The sequence below is a fragment of the Meles meles genome, chromosome 1 (assembly GCF_922984935.1).
Source record: "Meles meles chromosome 1, mMelMel3.1 paternal haplotype, whole genome shotgun sequence".
Taxonomy (NCBI): domain Eukaryota; kingdom Metazoa; phylum Chordata; class Mammalia; order Carnivora; family Mustelidae; genus Meles; species Meles meles.
This window is the reverse complement of record NC_060066.1, coordinates 114,386,525-114,410,057: the sequence shown is the minus strand read 5'-3', so window position 1 is coordinate 114,410,057 and position 23,533 is coordinate 114,386,525. Positions and strand designations below refer to the sequence as shown.

Here is a 23,533-nt window from a genome sequence, read left to right as displayed (position 1 = left end):
GTCAGCTCCTTGGTACTGGTTTTGGGGAGAAGATGAAGGGAGAAAGGAATCAATAGAGCACAGGTTTGTTTTTCTTCTCACAGGGGGTGAAATTATTCTGTATGTTATTGTAGTGGTAGATTCACTACATTATGCATTTGGCAAAACTCTCAGAACTATGCAATGTGAAGAATGAACCCTAATGCAATCTATGGACTTCAGTTAATAACAATGTATTGATATTGGTTTATCAATTATAACACATGTGCTTAAAATAGAGAAAACTTTGAGCCAGGTAGGGAGGAAGTATAGAGGAATTCTGTACATTCTGCTCATTTTTTCTGTAAACCTAAAATCGCTCTTAAAAAAAAAATTGTCTATTAGTTCCTGTGTGTGTGTGTGTAAGCACGCTCGCGCGCATGCACGCGTGTGTATGTGTTTAAGTGAATACATCATCTTAGATGGACGGGATTTAAAGAAACCTGGAGCACACTATGCTGGAGGCAGAAGCCCTTTGAAACCCCACCGGGCTCTAAGAGAAGTGGCTACCCTTACACCAAGTCCTCTCCCATCAGAAGAGGAGGGGAACCTTTGAGCTGGGAAGTTTGAAAGCAATGAGGATGCCTTCATTCACTTCAACCAAGAACCCTCTGCTACTACTAAAGGAAAGTCTATTTCTTTAAATTTTGAGTAACTGAAAAGGAAATTCAGTTTGCCTCTATGCAAGGTTACTGATTATTGTGGGAAGATGTGTGAAATTAACAAAGAAGATTAAATCTTGGTCTCCGATCATTTAAGTTCCATGAGAAATTGAGAAAAGTTTGTGATGCAGATGCCCAGACTCCAGTCCCAGCTCTACCACTTAATAGCTGAGAGACCTCGAGAAAGTTACTTAACCTCTCTGTGTTTCAATTTCCTCATCTGTAAAGTGGAATTATTAAAATATATACATAGCAACCAGAGTTGCTATGAGAATTAACTGATTTAATATTTTAAAGTATTCAGAACTGTGCCTGGTACACAAACACACATCTCTTACAAATAAATATGAAAATAATGAACATCTCAATAGTAAGCTGAGAAAATATGTGAATAGAAAATTCACAAAAAGAAAAAAATGATGTTTAACCTCACCAGTAATAAAAAAATGTAAATTGATGTAATAAAAATATTGTTAATTATCTATGAAATCAAATTAATTAGGAAATCCAGCATTGGCAAGGGTATGAGGAAACAAATATTTTCATACTGCATTGGAGGCGGGGGTGTCAATTGAAACTATCTCTGATTAGAACAATTTCATATATTAGATTATGGCAGGCACAATCGATTGCTTACTCAATTGTTATCCAATTTTCTTTTCCCCAAATAGTACTGCTCATCTCCTGAGAAAAAAATTCAGAAATGTCAGATGTTTGTTTTCCTACCCTAGGTCCTTGGCTAGGTCTAGTCAATGGGATATAAGGGGAGGACTGCTGGTGGGGACAGGGAGTGGAATCTGGAAATGTTTTCCTCCCCGCAAAAAGAGATACTTGAAAGTTCTTATATTCACTCTCTTTGTTTTTTGTTTTGAGAGTTATCACATGAGAACCTCACACCTAGAGCTGGTGTGGCCTTTTCCCAGCTCGCGGCTCAGAGGAAAAGGTCCAGAGAACCAGAGAAGCCTAGTTAGTACCTTGATATCACTGATCTCCTCAACTAACCATAAAACAGTAGCCCAGGCATTCGAGCTAATGCTGTGTAAGAGTATATAACAGCACAAGAAGAAGTTCATTATTTATTACTAAGAGAAAAAAGCAGTTCATGAAACAGTGTGTAATGCTGTGATTCAATTAAGATGTACACACATGTATACATGTGAGCATACTTGAATATATACATGGAAAAGATGAGAAGTGTAAGATTTATTAAACCCATCATCAACTGAGATGCTTCGATTATTACCTTTCTTTGGAATGACAATCTCAGACGGAGCTGTTTCTGACTTTTGCTGAGAAACTGTATCCATCAAGTCTCCACTATGAGGACTTGGTGGCATTTCAACAGGAGGAGAAACAGGACCTGAATCAGGACTACTGCTCACAACGCCATCTGCAAAGAGAACCTGAAGGAAAAGCAGAAGTTCCTACATTCTCAGAAGCAAGGAAGAGGCTGGTTAACATTTAACACTGTGTTAACACTGGCATAGGTTAAAGTCAATCCGAAGGTCTGTTTGCAGACCTCCAGACTAAGCACAAAGCATATTTTAGGATGGTAGCTGTGGAGCTCAGGGATTATAGCTTAATAACCAGCACGATAATATCATTTATGGTTTTCCATTTACCTTCTATGTTGTTTCTTTTCTTTTTATATCTTGTCTTTTACTGGACGGACTTGAGTTTTTATTTTTTTGTATTTATTTGTTTTATTTTTATTTCCTCCATTCTATGCAACTAGAAAATTACCTGCCCTATTTCAGCGTATATAATAACTACATTTCAAATTTTATCACATGTTTAAATGTTTAGTCTCTATCAACGTCTATCTCTAGTATGTATCTCGTCTACAGGTATCATCAGTACATCTACCCGGATCAGTATCTATAGCCTACCAATGAACATATGAACATGACAAAAACCCCTACCAGTGCTGCTAATGAGAAATCTAATGTCCATTCAGTTCTCATTCTATAGGACGTAACTGGTTTCTTTAAGGAAGCTTTTGGGATTGTCTACCTGTGCAGTCCCCAAATTGCACTATGACGTGATGATCTTTTAAAGATAATTAGTATCAATTCTGCTTGGCACTTGACTGTCCTGTTTAATCTGAAGTTCGTTCTTTCTTTCTTTCTTTCTTTCTTTCTTTCACTCTGGGAAAATTCCCTAGATTATTTCTTTCATTATTTTCCCTCTTCACTTCCACTATTTTCTTCTTCCGGAGATTGTATTTTTCAGATCCCTTTTCCACGTCTCATAACTCTTCTCTTCCCCTTAATCCACTTCCCCACCTTAATTTTTCACAACTGTTTTTCTTTTTTTCTCCTTTAAAATTTTTAATTGAAGTATATTGACATACAATATTGTATTAGTTTCATATATATATGTATGTGTGTGTGTATATATATATATCACTGCAACACGGTGATTTGACACACAATTGTGTCAAATATATTGTGTTTAATATCAAAGAACTCTTTATTTTTTCCACAGTAACTTTTTTTATTGTTATTTTGTAGAGTGTTAACCTCTCAAGTCTCTGCCTATGTTACTCTTACTCACCTTCAAGTTTTTTGTTTAACTATTTATTCTTATTTTTAGATGCTATTTCTTTAATTTTTTGATTATTCTGTAATTTACTTTCATGCAGTTGGTTTTTCTCTAAGGTTGATGATTCTTGCATGCATGGTCATCAGTCCCCTTGAGAATCCCTTTTCACTCCTTGGTGGTGTATCCTCTGATTACAGAAACAATTACTGGGGAGGTATAGAGCAGGCCATATGGCTTTTGGATATTGTGACTTCTGGTTCTTACCCTCCAGGTAGTAGTGAGTTAACTGGGGACACTAACTTAATTGTCTGGGTGCAGAGCTCCATCTGTGAAATGTGTGTGTTAGAACTGATTTTTAATTTTGCTGCAGGTTTTCTCTTGTACTTGCTTTAAACTTTGCTTTTATTTCTCCATTGGTCTGATCTCATCTGACTTGCATTTTCTAGAAATTCTCCTAATCTTCTGATCCACTGATGGCCCATTTGGTTGTTTTCCAGTACCGTTATGAATCTATTATTTAAAAGTATTTTTAAAATTATTCTCAGGTGCCTTAAGAGGGGGAGGAGGTAAACACTGTATTTGGTCCTGGATCATATATAAAAATAAGTTTGTTTGTATCCTGTATCACACAGAAAACAATACTAGTCTCCATTTGTCATTTTAAGTGTGACTCCATTTTCAAACGAGTTGTCCCTCTTGCCTACCATAACACTGTTCTTTTCCCCCAGGCTGTTTGTATTGTACTTTGCCGCAAGAAGGAGTGATATTTATCTAACATTCCGTACCTGTGTAGATCCATCCAACATGTATTTGACAACAGTGCCTTGCCTGGTGATAACTCTTGAGGCCTCCTGATCCACAGGGGGCATCACCGTTTTGTGGAATTCATAGTGCTTCACCTTCTGGGGGTAGCTCTGCCGGACCATGATGTCCCAGGTGGGTTCCTCATCCATAACTTTCTGATCTTAAAAAAAAGAAAAGAAAGAAAGCCTTTCTGTGAACTGGGCAATGCTGTATAGCTGGCGTTTTATCTTTTTCCTTAATTTTTTTTTCATTCTTCTGTCTACATGTGAATAATAGGGCAGTTTTCATAACCTGATAGATGGCCCAGAGCACTGGTGTTTTGCTGCCTTGTTATAGTCAAGTGTAGTGAATAAGGTCATCTACAAGTACTTAATAGGTACCTTCTCCATGTATAGTCCATTCTTCTTTTTTTTTTTTTTTTAAAGATTTTATTTATTTATTTGACAGAGAGAGATCATAAGTAGGCAGAGAGACAGACAGAGAGAGTGAGAGGGAAGCAGGCTCCCTGCTGAGCAGAGAGCCCGATGTGGGACTCGATCCCAGGACCCTGAGATCATGACCTGAGCCGAAGGCAGCAGCTTAAACCACTGAGCCACCCAGGCGCCCCCATTCTTCTAAGGAATTCCAGGATATCCCTGGCAAAATTAGGAGGGAAGCAGAGTTTTGCTGTCGTAGATGTTCCCTTTTCTCCCTGTGGGTACTTTTCTCTCGCCTTTGAGTAAGCTCTTGCCCTGCATGCACAGTGCTGTTCTGGGGTTCCTTGGTTGTCAGGAGCCCCAGGGGAAGTTACTCAGGCTTGCCCTTGCTAAACCATTCATCACCTTTCAAAGTTAACATAATCCCCTCATCTCTAACCAAATCCAGATTTTTCTCAAGGTTCTATTCTTAGTTAGCAATCAAGGAGAAAAACACCTTGTAGTTTCCTTCAAAAGAAAATATTATCATTGAGAATTTCTGGCATACAGTAACTATTCAGTTTTTGCTAACTGAATACTTTCCTCTTCTCAACTTACGAAGTGGTTTATCAACATGTAATGATGGCATTTCAGGGGCTATATTGGGCTGTTAGCAAAATATTTGGAATGAGGGCCCTTCATGATACCCTCTAAGTCACAGAAATTTTAGTAACAATAACATTATAAGCGTTTACTGAGATGTTTACATATGTTAAATGCTTTGTATATGTATTTTATTCAGCCCACCTCAACAACCCTTTAAGAGAGATAATTTCACTTTCCAGAGTTTCAGATGAAGAAAAACAAAATTAAGACAAACCAGACCAACTACAGCACTTAGCTTCTTTGCATTTAGGTGGCAAGTAAACATGACATTGAATTAGTTTTCGACTCTTTTTCTTTGATAGATACTCTTTTTTCAAATATGGTATACACAAGGGAACTATAATAAAGAGGATATTTGGTTGTGAATTAAAGTCAGGATCCACTGGTACAACAAAACTTTTTATTTTTTTTTTTTATTTTTTTTTTTAATTTATTTTTTTTCAGCGTAACAGTATTCATTCTTTTTGCACAACACCCAGTGCTCCATGCAAAACGTGCCCTCCCCATCACCCACCACCTGTTCCCCCAACCTCCCACCCCTGACCCTTCAAAACCCTCAGGTTGTTTTTCAGAGTCCATAGTCTCTTATGGTTCGCCTCCCCTCCCCAAAACTTTTATCAGATGGAGAAACATGGTCCAGATTTAGTAAGCAACTGAAAGGGTCACATATATAACTCAAGTCCCAGGCCAGCGCTTGCTTTGTTGCATCTGCTAATTCTACTTCAAGAGTGGGCCTCCATATCAGTGATATTCAAATTCAGTCACTAATGTGGATGCCCCATCATGTTAATTAAAGAGGTCCTACTTGTACTTACTTAGTCATCTTAATGAGTTAGAGGGCATGTACGAAAATAACAGACTTAATAAAATTACATTCTAATATCTGGGAACAAGACTGATATCCTTTAACCACATAACCTGCACTTGCCTCCACTTACTTTATGCTCGCTGTCTTTTGATTTGATCAGACCAGCAAATCACTATACCTGTGGCCCTCTGTAGAGCCAGAAAGACAGGGTCCCACCCCATCAAAGTTGTTAAAAGTCTACTGGCCTTGCATCACTGACCAAGAATGACCTTTAATTTCTGCCACTTAGGAACTGAGAAAGTTAAGGAACCTCCTGAAGCCTCGATTTATTTTGTAAAATGGAATTATTAGAACTTAGTTTACCATATTTGTGTATTTTTATATATGTTAAGTACTTAGGGCTGGGGGCTCAAAAAATGCTAGTCATTATTACTATTAGCCTATTGTTCATTATCAACATGTTTAACTGGTATGAAAATACACGTTTTCAATGGTGATTCAACTGTTTTCTGTATGACATTTGCCCCACTCCCTCCCAGCCCCATGCTGGCTAACACTCACCTGCAGACTCTTGCCCAATGAAGGTCACCAGGAGTCCACTGGGGCAAGACACATTTAGGTTTTGGAAGGTAGGAACGTAAGGAGTCTCTTGCAAAACATGTTCTGGTTCTACTTCTTCCTGTAAATAATTTAACAATAATTGTTTGTCATTTTCTAAATGAGCTACTGATTTATTTTGACTAGGCAAGTACTTGCTGAGTGTTTAAGCTATGACTTGCCCAGGACTGGTGGGCCCTGCAATTGAGCCTGTAAAGATGCATGAGTCTGTACTTTTGTGTAATTTATATTCTGTTCATAGAATGGCACACGGACCTGTGAAGCAATTAAATTATAGTACCAAACTGTTAGCGTATCTCTCCTCCCACAAACGAAGACATCAAAATTAATTAGAATAATTAGGAAAGGATCATGGAGGAGTTGGGGCTTAAAGTAGGCCTTGAAAGATGCCTCTGTACGCAAGTGTGGGGTTAAGGGCTGACCTATGTGCCCTCTACCGACTTGGTATACCTTTTAAAGTTTGGATGTTAAAGATGTTATGCTATTAGGAAATGTGTCATTATTTTTCTCTAATAAGCATGCATTACTTTTGTAGTAAGTAAAAACAATTTAAAAAGACATAAAAAGATTATTTATAAACTAACAAAGTTTGGGTGTGTCTACTTCAAAAATCCTAGTTCATTTTATGCTAACTACGCTGAGTCCCTTGTTTGGTTACTTGGACCCTAGAATAAAAGTTATTGAGTTACTTCCAACCAACCCCTCATGATAATCATTTCAGCTTTCCAGTTGGCTCTCTTTTGTTAGCCTCTAAAATCATCCCAACTGATACCCTGTTGCTGCACCTGTAGTTTATTTTAACTAGTCTTGTGCTATGCATCACTTAGTTTGTTCTACCTTTGTTACTAACAAATAATAAATTTGGAATAGTTAGCCAAAAGTCAATTAAAAACACAAAGTAAGGGGCACTGAGTGGCTCAGTCAGTAAAGTGTCTGCCTTCAGCTCAGGTTATGATCCTGGGTCCTGGGATTGAGCCCCATTTTGGTCTTCCTGCTGAGTGGAGAGTCTGCTTCTCCCTCTGCCTCTTACTGCCCCTGCTTGTGCTCTCTCTCTTTCTTTCTCACTCTTGCTCTATCTCAAATTAATAATTAAATAAAATCATTAAAAGTATTAAACACAAAGCAAAATTAAGAGGAAAAACTTATGAAGTTCTGTAAAATTAACAATAATGTTCAAAGACATGAACCTGCCATGACAAATTTATCATTACACCAAAAAAACCAGTAATTATCTCCCACCCTTCTATTATTGTCACTTATTAAAAATTATGGGAGAACTGATTTGTTTGTTGTCAGATTGCTTTCAGTAAATTAATGAATTATCTAGGGCTATTCTGCTCAACACTGTAAAATTTTTACTTAATAAGGGTCAAGTATCCTGGATTGAGAAAAGTCATCTAGTATAGCTAAATAAATATGGTGCAGAGGTTAAGTAATGTACAAACACCATAACTTTTAAAGGGCCAAGTTCTGATATCAATAGCTCTGGTCACTTTTTAATATTTTTTTCTTCTAGTAAGTTGAGAATTTGTACAATGTACAAACTGTACAGCTCACCTAGCAAATTTTCAAGATTTCATTAGTGATTTCCTTCTTGTCTGTATTCTTTTGATCTGTATTCTGGTATTAGGAACATATTTGGAATCAAACCTCTGTGTGTGTCTGCATTTGGTGGTATTGGAAGTAGAGGGTGAACTGCTCTTTAGCCAGAAGTCCTGTCACACATCAGTATCTAAGGCCAAGTACTTCCTATTTAATTAGAAATGTTCTTCTTCCAATTGTTGCTTATCTATCAAAACTAAAGAAAGCATTTAGAGAATGGTAGGAACAGAACCAACCAAAAGCAAAGAACCAGAGTGGAAAAAAGGGTGAGCTCTTCATTCTGAGTTTAGAATGGAAGACCCAAGTCAGTTTGTACATGACAATATGTCTCCTGGTGTAGGGATCCAACTCCTGTGTACAAATTCTTTTTTTCATTCAAAATTGAAACTTCAAGGAATGTTAATTCATCTGCACAATAATATACATGTACTGAAATGATACTGTTGGTGTAACTCATGATTTTATCTTTTTTTTTTTAAAGATTTTATTTATTTATTTGACAGATAGAGATCACAAGTAGGGAGAGAGGCAGGCAGAGAGAGAGGAGGAAGCAGGCTCCCTGCCAAGCAGAGAGCCGGATGGGGGGCTCGATCCCAGGACCCTGGGATCATGACCTGAGCAAAAGGCAGAGGCTTTAACCCACTGAGCCACCCAGGCACCCCGTAACTCATGATTTTAAAAAAGTTAAAACTGGGGGCGCCTGGGTGGCTCAGTGGATTAAGCCGCTGCCTTCGGCTCAGGTCATGGTCTCGGGGTCCTGGGATCGAGCCCCGCATCGGGCTCTCTGCTCCGCAAGGAGCCTGCTTCCTCCTCTCTCTCTGCCTGCCTCTCTGCCTACTTGTGATCTCTCTCTCTGTCAAATAAATAAATAAAATCTTTAAAAAAAAAAAAGTTAAAACTGAGGTAGAAGTAGGGTTTAGGAATCAATGGCAAGTCCATGCACCTTTTTCTCTTCTTCTTTTGGGTGTTCCTCTTCTTTAAGAGATTCTTTAGGTTTTTCTTTGCCTTTTGTTTTTCCTTTCACTTTGCTTTGAGGAACAGTCACTATAACAGGAACTACTGTTGTAGTAAGTGCTGATGGGATACTCAACATTGTTTCCAAATTAGGATCTTTATCCTCTATAACAGGAAAAAAGGAGAAAACAAGTAAATTGGAATTCATATTTTATATATTTGTTAAATAAATATATAAAAGTTTGCATGGCAAACATGTTGCCATGCATTTATACCAGCTGGCAACAATTTTTACCTTGCTGAAAATGATTTTTCAGTCCGATAGATTTCAGGGGTAATATAGTTGATTTAAAAATGAGAATTATAGTTAAAAAATCTGAGGTACTTAATATTTTGATATATTTGATTGAGTCATTATTTCACATGTTCTTGCCTTCCCATCTAGATTATGAACTCCTAAAGATAGTGCAACAACCATCTGTTTGAGAAATATTTTTTGAAAGGTTCCTATATGCAACATGTTTGGAACAGTGGGCAGTAGTAACAAAATATATATAAAAGACCTTATGAAACCAAAATATTCTAATAATAATTATAATCAAATAGCTTTAATACAAGGACATATTAAATAGGGAAATAATAAGGGATACAAAAAAAGAAATTCAGAAAATAGTTTTTTCTAGTTGAGTTGATAAAAAGAAGTTTTAGAAGTTGTAAAAGATTAATTTTATTCTGGGTCTAAAAGTATTGCCAGAATTCTCAAAAGCAAGTTGATCTCTGAAGGAATTTTGTTACAATCTTCTGAGCATCACTGGTGGCTTAAAGGAATTCTATTCTCTTCTGGGTTCCAGGATAATACTCTCCCTGTATTTTCTCTGCCTTCTCTGAACAATTTTTTTCTGTTGCCTTTACTAGTTCTTCCTCTTTTGTGAATCTTTAAATGTCATTAGATCCCAGGGGTTTTTCCCTTTATGCTTACAATGGATGTTCTCAACTCTGGCTGCTCATAATGATTACTCATTGAATTTTTTATAAAAAGCTCATGCCCCCATCTTGATCCACTGAATCACACTCTCTAGGGATGAGGCACAGGCATTTATATTTATGAAAAATCACACATGATTGTGATACAGCCCAAATTGAACACCTGTATTATGTATAGTAGATCTGAGTATTCACTCACTACTGGGGTTCTAACTCTCATTTGCATGCTGATGACTCCAAAATTTACATTACAAGGCATGACCTTTCTTCTCAGCATCAGATTAGTATGTCCAACTGCCTTTCTATATCTCTCCCTGGTTGTGGTACTGGAGACATTTCAAACTTAGTAAGTCTCTCTTCTTCTAGGAAAGGAAAGCCTCCTATGTACTTAATCTCATTTAATGAACAATCAAGCATCTCATTTCCCAAGTTGGACAGTGAGGTATTTGCATTTTCTCTTTTTGACTGACCTCATACATCCAACCAGTCAACAAGCCATCAGAAATTTCTCTTGAATGATGCCTCTCCTACCTGTTCCTAACTTACCTCATATTCTCATTGATCTTTTACTTGATTTTCTGCAACAAGTTCCCAAACTGGTATGGGACCTCCAATACTGCCAGTTCAGTGTACTTTCCAAACTATCATAAAATTATATTTCTAATATGAAATCCAATTGTATCACTTCTCATCCTTTATTTAAACACCTTTGATAATCATTGATCTTATGGGGCATTGAGTACTGACATTCCACCACTCCATCCACACTCAACTTTTCCCCTTTCTGTAAAGATGCTATGTTTTTACACAATTGTATGCTTATACACAATGGTTCTTAATGTCAAGAATTCCCTTTCCTTGTTGCTTTGTCTGGATAGTTACCCTTCATCTCTAAAATCCCACCTCAGATACTATACTTTCTCTCTGAAGTATTTTCTAGCTGTTCCCAGTGCTATGTTTATATATAATTTCTAGCAATTCAGCAGTTATTTATTTATTCTTTTCCCATTAGACAATGAGTTTTTAAAAAAGTATTTATTTACTTGAGAGAGAGATAGGAAAAAAGAGGGAGGGGAGAAGAGGCAGAGGAAGGGGAGAAGAGGCAGAGGAAGAGGGAGAGAAAGAATCCCAAGCAGACTCCCCACTGAGTGTGTAGCCCAATGTGGAGCTTGATTTCACAACTCTGAGATCATGACCTGAGGTGAAATCAAGGGTCAGGTGCTCAAATGACTGAGCCATCCAGGTGCCCCTGGACAATGAGTTTTTTGAATAGATGTGCCATGGTTTTATTCATCATTGTGGCTCAGTGCCAGCAAGATTCCTCACCCATAGGAAGTACAGTATATAAACAAGTGAATGGCATCCAGTTATAGGCAGCTGGAAACTCCTCCCTCTCATCCCCATCCATCTACTCATTCAGTAAAAATTTATGGAGTACCTACCACCATGTACTATGAATTGGATAACCAATGATGAAGACTACAAGGAACTTGCAATGGGTAGATCAAATGAAAAAAACCCTCAGGTACAATGTCATGTGTTAAGTCTGTGATAGTGTAAATACAGTGCTCCATGGGAACCTAGAAGAAGGACATCTAACACAAAAGTTACTCAAATACTTGGAGGTTAAACAGCATCCTACTAAAGAATGAATGGGTCAACAGGAAATTAAAGAAGAATTTAAAAGATTATGAAAACAAATGAAAATGAAAACACAACTGATCAAAATCTTTGATATGCAGCAAAGACAGTCCTAAGAGGGAAGTACATAGCACTATAAGTCTTTCCCAAGAAATAAAAAAGATCTCAAGGGGCACCTGGGTGGCTCAGTGGGTTAAGCTCTGCCTTCAGCTCAGGTCATGATCTCAGGGTCCTGGGATCAAGCCCCATATCAAGCTCTCTGCTCAGCAGGGAGCCTGCTTCCCCCTCTCTCTCTGCCTGCCTCTCTGCCTACTTGTGATCTCTGTCTCTGTGTCAAATAAATAAATAAAATCTTTAAAAAAAAGATTTCAAATACACAACCTAACCTAAACAAACATCTAAAGGAGCTGGAGAAAGAATAGCAAATAAAGTAGGAGAAAAGACATAATAAGGATCAGAGCAGAAATCAATGAAATAGAAATCAAAGGAACAGAGGAACGGATCAACAAAACTAGGAGACAGTTCTTTGAAAGAATGGATAAGACAGATAAAACCCTGGTCAGACTTACCAAAAAGAAAAGAGAAAGGACCAAAATTAATAAAATCATGTATGAAAGAGTAGAGATCACAACCAACACCACAGAAATACAAATAATTATGACAACATATTATGAGCCATTATATACCAACAAATTAGGCAATCTGAAAGAAATGGATGTACTCCTAGAGACGTAGAAACTACCAAAACTGAAACAGGAAGAAACAGAAAACCTAAACAGACCCAGAACCAGCAAGGAAATTGAAGCAGTAATCAAAAATCTCCCAGCAAACATGAATGCAAGGCTGGAAAGCTTCCATGGTGAATTCTACCAAACATTTAAAAGAAGAATTAATACCTATTCTTCTGAAGCTCTTTCAAAAACTGGAAATGAGAGGAACACTTTCAAACTTGTTCTCTGAGGCCAGCATTACCTTGATCCCCAAACCAGACAGAGACCCCACGAAAAAAGGAGAATTACAGACCAATATCCCTGATGAACATGGATGCCAAAATTCTCACCAAGACACTAGCCAATAGGATCCAACAGTACATTAAAAGGATTAGTCATCACGAGCAAGTGGGATTTATTCCTGGGCTACAAAGGTGGTTCAACATCTGCAAAGCAATCGGTGTGACACACTACATGAATAAAAGATAGGTCAAGACCATATGATGCTCTCAATAGATGCAGAGAAACCATTTGACAAAGTACAACATTCTTTCTTGCTTAAAACTTGTCACAGGGTAGGAATAGAAGGAACATACCTCAATATCATAAAAGCCATCTATGAAAAATACCACAGCAAATATCACCCTCAATAGGTAAAACTGAGAGCTTTTTTCCTAAGGTCAGGAACACAGCAGGGATGTCCTCTTTCTCCATTACTGTTCAACAAACCACTAGAAGTCCTAGCCTCAGCAGTCAGACAACAAAAATAAATAAAAGGCATCGGAATCAGCAAAGAAGAAGTCAAACTCTCACTCTTTGCAGATGACATGATACTCTATGTAGAAAACCCAAAAGACTCTAACCCAAAATTGCTAGAACCCATATAGAAATTCAGCAAAGTGTCAGAATATAAAATCAATGCACACAAATCAGTTATAATTCTATACATTAACAATGAGACAAAAGAAAGACAAATTAAGGAGCTGATCCCATTTATAATTGCACCAAAAACCATAAGATACCTAGGAATGAAAGTAACCAAAGAGGCAAATGATCTGTATTCAGAAAACTCATAATGGATGAAAGACCTCAATGTGAGACAGGAATCCATCAAAATCCTAGAGGAGAACACAGGCAGTAACCTCCTCAACATTGGCCACAGCAACTTCTTTCCTAACACCTCTCCAAAGGCAAGGGAAACAAAAGCAAAAATGAACTTTTGAGACCTCACTGAGCTAAAAAGTTTCTGCACAGCAAAGGAAATAGTCAATAAAACTAGAGGCAACCCACAGAATGGGAGAAAATATTTTCAAATGACATTAAAGATAAAGAACTGGTATGCAAGATCTAATAAGAACTTCTGAAACTCAACATGCAAAAAACAAATAATCAAGTAAAAAAATGGGCAGAAGGCATAAACAGACACTTCTCCAAAGAAGACATACAAATGGCTAACAGACACATGAAAAATGTTCAACATCATTAGCCATCAGGGAAATTCAAATAAAAACCACACTGAGATACCACTTTCAACAGTTAGAATGGCAAAAGTTAACAAGGCAGGAAACAACAAATGTTGGAGAGCATGTGGAGAAAGGGGAACTCTCTTACACTGTTGGTGGGAATGCAAGTTGGTACAGCCACTTTGGAAAACAGTATGGAGGTTCCTCAAAAAGTTGAAAATAGAGCTACCTTATGACCCAGTAATTGCACTACTGGGTATTCACCCCAAAGATACAGATGTAGTGAAAAGAAGGGGCACATGCACCACAATGCTCATAGCAGTGATATTCACAATAGCCAAACTGTAGAGGGAGCGGATATGCTCTTTGACAGATGAATAGATAAAGAAACTGTGGTTCATATATACGATGGAATATTATTCAGCCATCAGAAAGGATGAATACCCGCCATTTGCACTGACATGGATGGAACTGGAGGGGATTATGCTAAGTGAAATAAGTCAGGCAGAGAAAAACAATTATCATATGGTTTCACTCATGTGAAGAACATAGGGAATGGCATGGAGGACATTAAGAGAAAGAAGGTAAAACTGAAGCAGGGGAATCAGAGGGGAAGATGAACCATGAGACACTATGGACTTGGAGAAAAAACCTGAGGCTTTTGTGGCGGGGGTGGGGGGGAGGGATGATATTATACACAAATAATGAATCATGGAACACTACATCAAAAACTAATGAAGTAGTGTATGGTGACTAACACAATAAAAAAAAAAGCTATAGAACACTCATGAAAGAAATTGAGTAAGACACAAAGAAATGGGAAATGTTTCATGCTCATGGATTGGAAGAACAAATATTGTTAAAATGTCTATGCTATGCAAAGCAATTTACACAGTCAATGTAATCATCCAGATAATATGACACTGGTACAAAAACAGACACACAGATCAATGGAACAGAATAGAGAACCCAGAAATGGACCCTCAAATCTATAGTCAACTAAACTTCATCAAAGCAGGAAAGAATATCCAGTGGGAAAAAAGACAGCCTCTTTAACAAATGGCGTTGGGAAAATTGAACAGCCACACTCAGAAGAATGAAACTGGACGATTGTCTTACACCATACACAAAAATAGACTCAAAATGAACAAACGACCTAAATGTGAGACAGGAATCCAATCTTAGATGGAGAACATCTTAGAGGAGAACACCGGCAGCAACCTCTTTGACCTTGGCCACAGCAATTTCTTGCTACAAACTTCTCCAAATGCAGGGGAAACAAAAGCAAAAAGGAACTATTGTGACTTCACCAAGATAAAAAGCTTTTGCATAGAAAAGGAAACAGTCAACAAAACTAAAGGGCAACTGACAGATTGAGAGAAGATATTTGCAAATGACATATCAGATAAAGGGCTAGTATGCAAAATCTATAAAGAATTTATCAAATTCAACACCCAAAGAACAAATAATCCGATCAAGAAATGGGCTGAAAACATGAAGAGACATTTCTCCAAAAAAGACATCCAAATGGCCACCAGGCACATGAAAAATGCTCAGCATCATTTGGCACCAGGGAAATGCAAATCAAAACCACAGTCAGTAGTCAAAACCACACCAGTCAGAATGGCTAAAATTAACAAGTCGGGAATGGATAGATGTTGGCAAGAGACAGAGAGAAAGGGGAACTGTCTCACACTGTTAGTGGGAATGCAAGCTGGTGCAGCCATTCTGGAAAACAGTTTCAAAAATTTGAAAGTAAAGCTACCCTACAACCCAGTAATTGCACCATTAGGTATTTACCCCAAAGATACAAATGTAGTGATCCAAAGGTGAACCTGACCACAAGGTTTGTAGAAGCAATGTCCACAATAGCCAAACTATAGAAAGAGCACAGATGTCCATAACCCGATGAATGGATAAAGAAGATGTGGTGTATATATACACAATGGAATATTATTCAACCATCAAAAAATGGAATCTTGCTATTTGCAATGACATGGATGGAACTAGATGGCGTTATACTAAGCAAAATAAGTCAATCAGAAAAAGACAATTATCATATGATCTCACTGATCTGTGGAATTTAAGAAACAAAACAGAGTATCATAGGGAAAGAGGAAAAAATAAGTCAAAACCAGAGAGGAAGACAAACCACAAGAGACTCTTAATCATAGGAAACAAACTGAGGGTTGCAGGAGGGGAGGTTTGTGGATTGGGGTAACTGAGTGATGGACATCGAGGAAGATATGTGATGTAATGAGCACTGGGTATTATATAAGACTGAAGAATCACAGACCTGTACCTCTGAAGCCAATAATACATCATATGGTAATGAATTAAATTAAAAAAAAATAATGTTAATAAAAAGAGTAAAACAGTGGTTGCCATAGCCTGTGGGAGAAGGAAATGGGGATTTATTAATCAATGTGTATAAACTTTCACTCAAGATGAATAAGCTCTGTGGGTGCCTGAGTGGCTCAATGGGTTAAGGGTCTGCCTTCAGCTCAGGTCATGATCTCAGGGTCCTGGGATCAAGCCTCGTGTAGGGCTTCCTGCTCAGTGGGGAGCCTGCTTTTCCTACTCCCTCTGCAGTTCCCCCTGCTTGTGATCCCTCCCTCTCTGTCTGTCAAATAAATTAATAAAATCTTAAAAAAAGATGAATAATCTCTGGAAAAGCTATATACCCGATTAAGGGGAGAATTGGATTGGAATTTTTTTTCATTCACTAGCAGATAAAGGTTCTTAAATATCAATATTATGGGTCTCCTAAGGAATTTATATTTTTTGTAAACACTCATGCCTTCCATTTTTTAATATACAAGAAAGAAAACATTACTTTTTATTCACACTATAAACATTTTCTTTTTTTAAGTATTTTAATTCTGGTTAGTTAACATGCAGTGTTATATTAGTTTCAGGTGTAAAATATAGTGATTCAACAATTCCATATATCATCCTGTTCTCGTCATGGCAAGTACACTCCTTAATCCCCATCATCTGTTTAACCATCCCCCCTCCCCTCTGGTAACCATCAGTTTGTTCTCCTTAGTTAAGAGTCTGTTTCTTAGTTTTTCTTTCTCTTTTTAGTCCCATATGATCTTTGGTTTTGTTTCTTAAATTCCACATATGAGTGAAATCATATGGTATTTTTCTTTCCCTGACTTCTTTTGCTTAGCATAATACTCTCTAGCTCCATCCATGTGGTTGCAAATGGCAAGATTTCATTCTTCTTTATGGCAGAATAATATTCCATTGTTTATATATTCCACATCTTCTTTATCCATTCATTAGTCGATGGGCATTTGGGCTATTTCTATAATTTGGCCATTGTTGATGATGCTGCTATACACATTCCTAGGTATCTTATGGGTTTTGGTGCAACTGTATATGGGTCTGATTCCTTGATTTCTCTTTCTGCTGCTTCATAATTAGTAAATAGAAATGCAACAGATTTCTCTACATTGTTTTTGTGTCCTGTGACATTACTGAATTCATTTATCATTTTTGCAGTATTTTGGTGGAGTCTTTTGGGATTTCTGGGTACAGTATCATCTCATCTGCAAATAGGAAAGTTTTACTTATCTTTGCCAATTTGGATGACTTTAATTTATTTCTCCAAGTATTTATTAATTTACTTATTTTTGTTTGAAGTTTTAAATTTCAGTTAGCTAACATATAGTATTAGTTTCAGGATTAGAATTTACTGATTCATCAATTACCTGTAAGACCCACTGCTCATCACAAGTGCCCTCCTTAATACCTATCATCCATTTAGCCCACCCCCTGGCCAATCCCCTCCAGCAACCCTCTGTTTCCTCTCTCTAGTTATGTCTGTTTTATAGTTTGCCTCTTTCTTTTTTATTTTCCCCTTAAATTCCACATATGAGTAAAATCATAGTATTTGTCTTTCTCCAACAGATTTATTTCTCTTAGCATTATACTCTCAGCTCCATGTTGTTGCAAATGATAAGACTTCATTCCTTTTATGTTTTATGTTATTATGCAATTATTCTGTTTAAAACAAATATATATATATCTAAAACAAACATATATCAAAATATTTATCTATCTATATATATATCACACAAATACATCTATATCACATCTTCTTTATCCATTCATCTGTTGATGGACACTTGAGCTACTTCCATAATTTGTCTATTGTAAATAATGCTGCAATATTGGTTGGTTGTATATATCTTCCCAAATTAGTCGTTTAATATTCTTTGGGTAAATATCTAATATACTGCTGGATCAGAGGGTAATTCTACTTTTTGGGGAACCTCCATATTGTTTTCCAGAGTGGCTACACGAGTTTGGATTCCCATCAACATTGTAAAAGGGTTCCCCTATCTCTGCATCCTCGCCAACATCTGTTGTTTCCTCTGTTGTTAATTTCAGCCATTTTGACAGGTGTGAGGGGACATCTCCTTATAGTTTTGATTTGTTTTTCTCTGATTGTAAGTGGTGTTGAGCATCTTTGAGTGTATCTGTTAGTTATCTGAATGTTTTCTTTGGAAAAATGTCTGTTCATGTCTTCTGCCCATTTCTTAACTGGATTATTTGTTTTTTGGGTGTTCAGTTTGATAAATTCTTTATGGATTTTGGATACTAGCCCTTTATTTGATGCATCATTTGCAAATATCCTCTCTCACTCTGCTGGTTGCCTTTTAGTTTTGTTGATTGTTTCCTTTGTGGTGCAAAAACTTTTTATCTTGAAGTCCCAATAGTTCATTTTTACTTTTGTTTCCATTTCCTCTGGAGACATGTTTAGTAAGAAGTTGCTATGGCTGACATGGAAGATGTTTATTCCTATGTTCTTCTCTGGGATTTTGATAGTATTCTGTCTCACATTTAGGTATTTCACTCATTTTGAATTTATTTTTGTGTAAGGTATAAGAAAGAGGTTGAATTTCCTTCTTTTGCATGTTGCTGTCCAGTTTTCCCAGCACCATTTATTGAAAAGATTGTCTTTTTCCCATTGGATAGTCTTTCCTGCTTTGTCTAAGAATAGTTGTGAATCTATTTCTGGGATTTCTATTCTGTTCCACTGATATATGAGTCTATTTTTGTGCCAGCACCATACTGTCTTGATGACTACAGCTTTGTAATATAACTTGAAGTCCGGAATTGTGATGCCCTCAGCTTTGCTTTCCTTTTCAAGATTGCTTTGGCTATTTGGAGTCTTTTGTGGTTCCATACAAATTTTAGGATTATTTGTGCTAGCTGTGTGAAAAATGCTTTCGGTATTTTGATAAGGATTGCGTTAAGTGTGTAGATTGCTTTAGATAGTATAGACATTTTATCAACAGTCATTCTTCTAACCATGAACACTGGAAACCTTTCTATTTCTTTCATATTATAAACATTTTCAAATGCAGTACTTATAAATGTGAAATTAGGAACATTTGTTTTAAACGGAATAATTGCGGGGCGCCTGGGTAGCTCAGTGTGTTAAAGCCTCTGCCCTCGGCTCAGGTCATGATCTCAGGGTTGTGGGATTGAGTCCCACATCAGGCTCTCTGCTCAACAGGGAGACTGCTTCCCCCTCTCTCTCTGCCTGCCTCTCTGCCTACTTGTGATCTTACTCTGTCAAATAAATAAAAAAAAAATGGAATAATTGCATAATAAGGATGAAATCAAGAATAAGGAAGTCACTAGCAGCAGCAAATTAGTTGATACAGAATAGAGTATAAATATCTTAACCTGAAATCACGATAAGCTATGTTCATAAGGGATAGGATTTTTTAGTGAATGTGTGTGGTAATGGAGTTAATACATAATTTGTTAGGCAGAGAATGACTTCAAATGCTGGCTTAGAAAAATACAAAATATAAGATTAAAAGGCAAAATCCCAAATAAATAAAAAATACTAACGAATTTATTGGGCTCTCTAACTCACTAGAGTACTACAATATTTGCACAAGGCAAGAAAAAGATTATAACAAACCATGGAATGATGTTTCTGCAGAAAAGGAGTTACATAGTAAGGCAGACAGTTGGATCACTATGATCTATATGTAGTTTGAAGGCTATATAGCATAGGGATTATCTTCCAATTTTGTAAAGCTTTTTTTTTTTTTTTTTTAAACTGTGTGCCTATATCCTTGTAAAATGCATGGGAACCCACAAAATTTCTCAATTGGTTCTTGGTTAAATGACATATTATTTTGTGGTTTGTAAGGAAATAGATTCCAGTTGGAGAATTTGTTCATTAAATGTGGGGTAAAGAAATCCTTTAAGATGTCCAATGAATGGTTCCTTTAAGACTGTTAAGTCCTGAAGCACACTGAGCATTTCCACAATAACAGGACTCATAAAAATACCATTATGTGGAAAACCAAGAGGATACTTTTAGAAATCATGGTTTTTGGGGGGCACGAACAGACTTATTTTCCTGGGCAAGTTAACAAAGATAACTGGAAATAGATATAATTTTATATGTATATGTGATTCTACATAAAATTTTATCTATGATAAATTGTTTCAAATGTCAAAGCACTGTTATTTTCTATGTATGAGCAACTATATATGTGCATACATGTAAACACACACGTATGTACACACTCAAACATATATTCCCACCTTTCTAAGAAAAGAGGGGCATTAAATCAAAACAAGTTTATCAACATGTGAGCAGATTGAGGATTGGCAGATGCCCTTGGTCATGGGACACTTATCCTTGCTGTTGTGCTTATTTTACCTGGGGCCATTCCACTTGGTCCATAGTAACTTATTGAGAGGCAGATCCCATTTTCTAAGGTGGCAGAAAAAGATCCAAACTTGCTGATAACTTTATTCTCTGCATCTGATTTTCCTAAAAGGCAAATTCAAATCAAGGACATTTCCATTTTATTAAAAAGAAATGTAAGCAAAACATGGATTTCCAAAAGTGGAAATCACATAGATAAAAATGTGGACATAATTAATTCAATTATTGATATATATGTATGTACCAATGAATTATGAAATCATTAGAAAACTTTGTTTTCAAAGAGTATTTAATGAATGGGAAAATGTTCATGATGATAAAGTAAGAAATACACTACAATAGTGGCCACTGCTGGGGTGGTAGGATTAGGTGCAACTCTCATTTTCTTTAAATATTCTTCTATTTCCTAATTTTTATAATAAACCACTTAGTCTTTTATCAAGCAAAACAAAGAAAAGTAATTTAAAAATTTCTGTTTTAAGTTCTGGAGTACATTCAAACTTTCAAACATCATGTTCTTGAATTTGGAAAATACTGGGACAATAACTGAATTTATTAGTAAGATTTGGCTATTTGTCTTATTACTAGTTTGAGTTTAAAACATCCTATTAATTAACTCTTCTCCTTTTGCAGGTATAACCTATGTCACACTGGGAAGATAACATTGTTTCTCTGCATGGTGTTGCCTAGAGATGTTAAATAGTGTTATCAGGAAGTTAAGTGTTGTATCTTCAATGGACAAACACCTGGAGCTCTCATCTATTAGCAGGTAGAGACTATCAAGACCAAAGGTAGGATTTTTCTCTCATCCTTGCAGCCTAAGAAATTTGATACCATGGGGAGAACTAAGTGATGGAGCACAGAAGGAAACCCCAGCATTTGTAGTGAATATTGGAGAAAAGCTAAAACTTCAGTAGAAATCAACTACTGTGGACCTGAGTCCCAGAGACTGCACTTGATACAAGATGTGTAAAACAAAATTCAGACCAGAACGGACAGTGCAAATGCAATGTTGCTACATAAAGGTAGCCAGCTACATAGACTTTGTATGACAACTGGAATCAATAGCTGGTCATCCAGAGGGGGCAAAACCAAGTTGGCAGTCCACTGTAGATGTGCTATGTATATAATGAAGGTACACATTACCTTAGGGAAAATGTATATAAGCAGAATCACAAAACACTTTCCTTACCATCTGGAAAAATGAGCCTAGTTGCTAAGTGGAAGAGATGCATGGGTTTGACACAGAGATGCCTCTGCTTACCTGTTTCAAGATTTTGCTCTTCCTCTCTTTTTTCTTTCACATCTTCTGAAGAACAATCCTCTTCTTTTTTTCCCTTTTTCATGATTTCCTTAGGGTCTTTTAAATGAATTATAAAAGTGTGCTTGTCCTTTTTCACTGTCACCTTGATAAAAGTTGGCCCTGGGGAAAATAAGGGATAGAAGATGGACTGCTGCTGATGCCCCATTAAGGTCCTTGACAAGACACTTAAATAATGCAGCATAGAATGTAACTAAGGGCATGGAAACATCTATGGACATCACTATTTTATAGAAAGATGCCTAAGGAATAATGTGATGTGATTTTTTAAAAAATTTCAAAGACAACTTTATTCATGACACATATTAAAAAAACAAAACAAAACAAAACCTCCCACCCCCCTGGAAATGAGTAAAAAAAAAAATAAACAAAATCCACCTCCCACCTCTCTGTTCCTGCTTCCTCCCATTCCCTCCAAATAAAAGGGAAAAAAAGGTAAAGGAAAACAAAACAAAACAAAAAACCGGAAAACAAAGAAAAACCCACCCTAAAACAAGGTAGTGCGTTTCCCCAGGGAGTAAGGGAATTTACACTGGAGCCTCTGGGAGCAGAAGGGAGATCTTCTGGCTACAGAAACCTGCAAAGAAAGACACTCAAAATAAAAAGAAACAAAAGGAAACAAGAGAGATCACCAGGCAGTCTGGAAGGGGAGAGAGCCTGAAAAGAGGGGTGAATTGGGTGGCAAATTGGCAGGACGAGAGCAGGTGGAAGGACTGTGGAAAGTTAGGGAGAAGATGGAGGGAAGGTAACAAGAACAGTTTGGTGTGCTTCCAGAACCCTGGGTAAAAATACCCCTCCTACCACCCATGCCCACCTACCCTTGAGCAGCCCCCAAGGGAGTGAAGTGGGACAGGGAAACAAGGTGAGCAGCTTGCGCAGTTGAGACGTGTCCATGGTGAGACCCCAGAGTGAATGAGAAGCCCCCTGCCCCACTCCCTGGGCCTTCCCCTACTCCGCAAAGCAGGTCCCTCCTCAGCAGTTAGTTATGGGATCCTACCCCCTTCTACGGTATATCTTTTTAAAAAAAAATTTTTTTTCCAACAAGATCATTTTCTATTTTTCTTTTTCTTTCTTTAAAATTCTTTTTTCCCACTTCTTTCCTCTTTTTTTTCCCTCTCTCCTCCTAATACACACTTTTTGTAGTAAGAGGAATATCATGATGTCACTCTAGCCCAGCCCCTATAGATGTGACCCGGGAACCAGAAATAAGTGGCAAGCGGATCAGGGAGATGTTTGCAGACTTTCAATTCAAATTACAAAAGAGAAAATACATTGGTTGAGACTACTGTACAGCTATACTCGACTTGATGATTAATCACATGAGCTAGTTGGTGCAAAAGTATTTCACAGCTTATAAAGAATTACATCAATGGTAATTATAGTACTGTTATCATGAGTAGCAGCAAATCAGAATTTTCCAAATGGCAGTTTCCCTCTTCTGGTGTTCTCATTTTTTGTCTTCTTTTTCAGGTTTTCTATTCTCTTCTTCTTTTTTTTTAAATCCAGCTTATTCTTTTCAACTTTGATTGAGCTATCTTCTGCCTAATTGATAGGATTAGTATTTACTGTGACTCTTCTGAAACTAATAAACATGAGCATATACAAATTTCGATAAGCATGAGGAATAGTTA

General features: G+C 37.1%; 1 protein-coding gene across 1 annotated transcript in view; it reads right to left on the bottom strand.

Annotated features, from left to right (window-relative positions):
• Positions 1 to 23,533, bottom strand: part of SPAG17 (sperm associated antigen 17) — a 234,388-nt gene that overhangs the window by 64,134 nt on the left and 146,721 nt on the right. The window contains exons 23-29 of the mRNA XM_046019408.1: positions 21,846 to 22,004; positions 20,573 to 20,686; positions 9,061 to 9,236; positions 8,262 to 8,264; positions 6,453 to 6,576; positions 4,010 to 4,188; positions 1,924 to 2,083 (exon numbers count right to left, since the gene is read on the bottom strand). Coding sequence (XP_045875364.1) covers positions 1,924 to 2,083; positions 4,010 to 4,188; positions 6,453 to 6,576; positions 8,262 to 8,264; positions 9,061 to 9,236; positions 20,573 to 20,686; positions 21,846 to 22,004 — 915 coding nt within the window. The remainder of the gene's footprint in view (positions 1 to 1,923; positions 2,084 to 4,009; positions 4,189 to 6,452; positions 6,577 to 8,261; positions 8,265 to 9,060; positions 9,237 to 20,572; positions 20,687 to 21,845; positions 22,005 to 23,533) is intronic.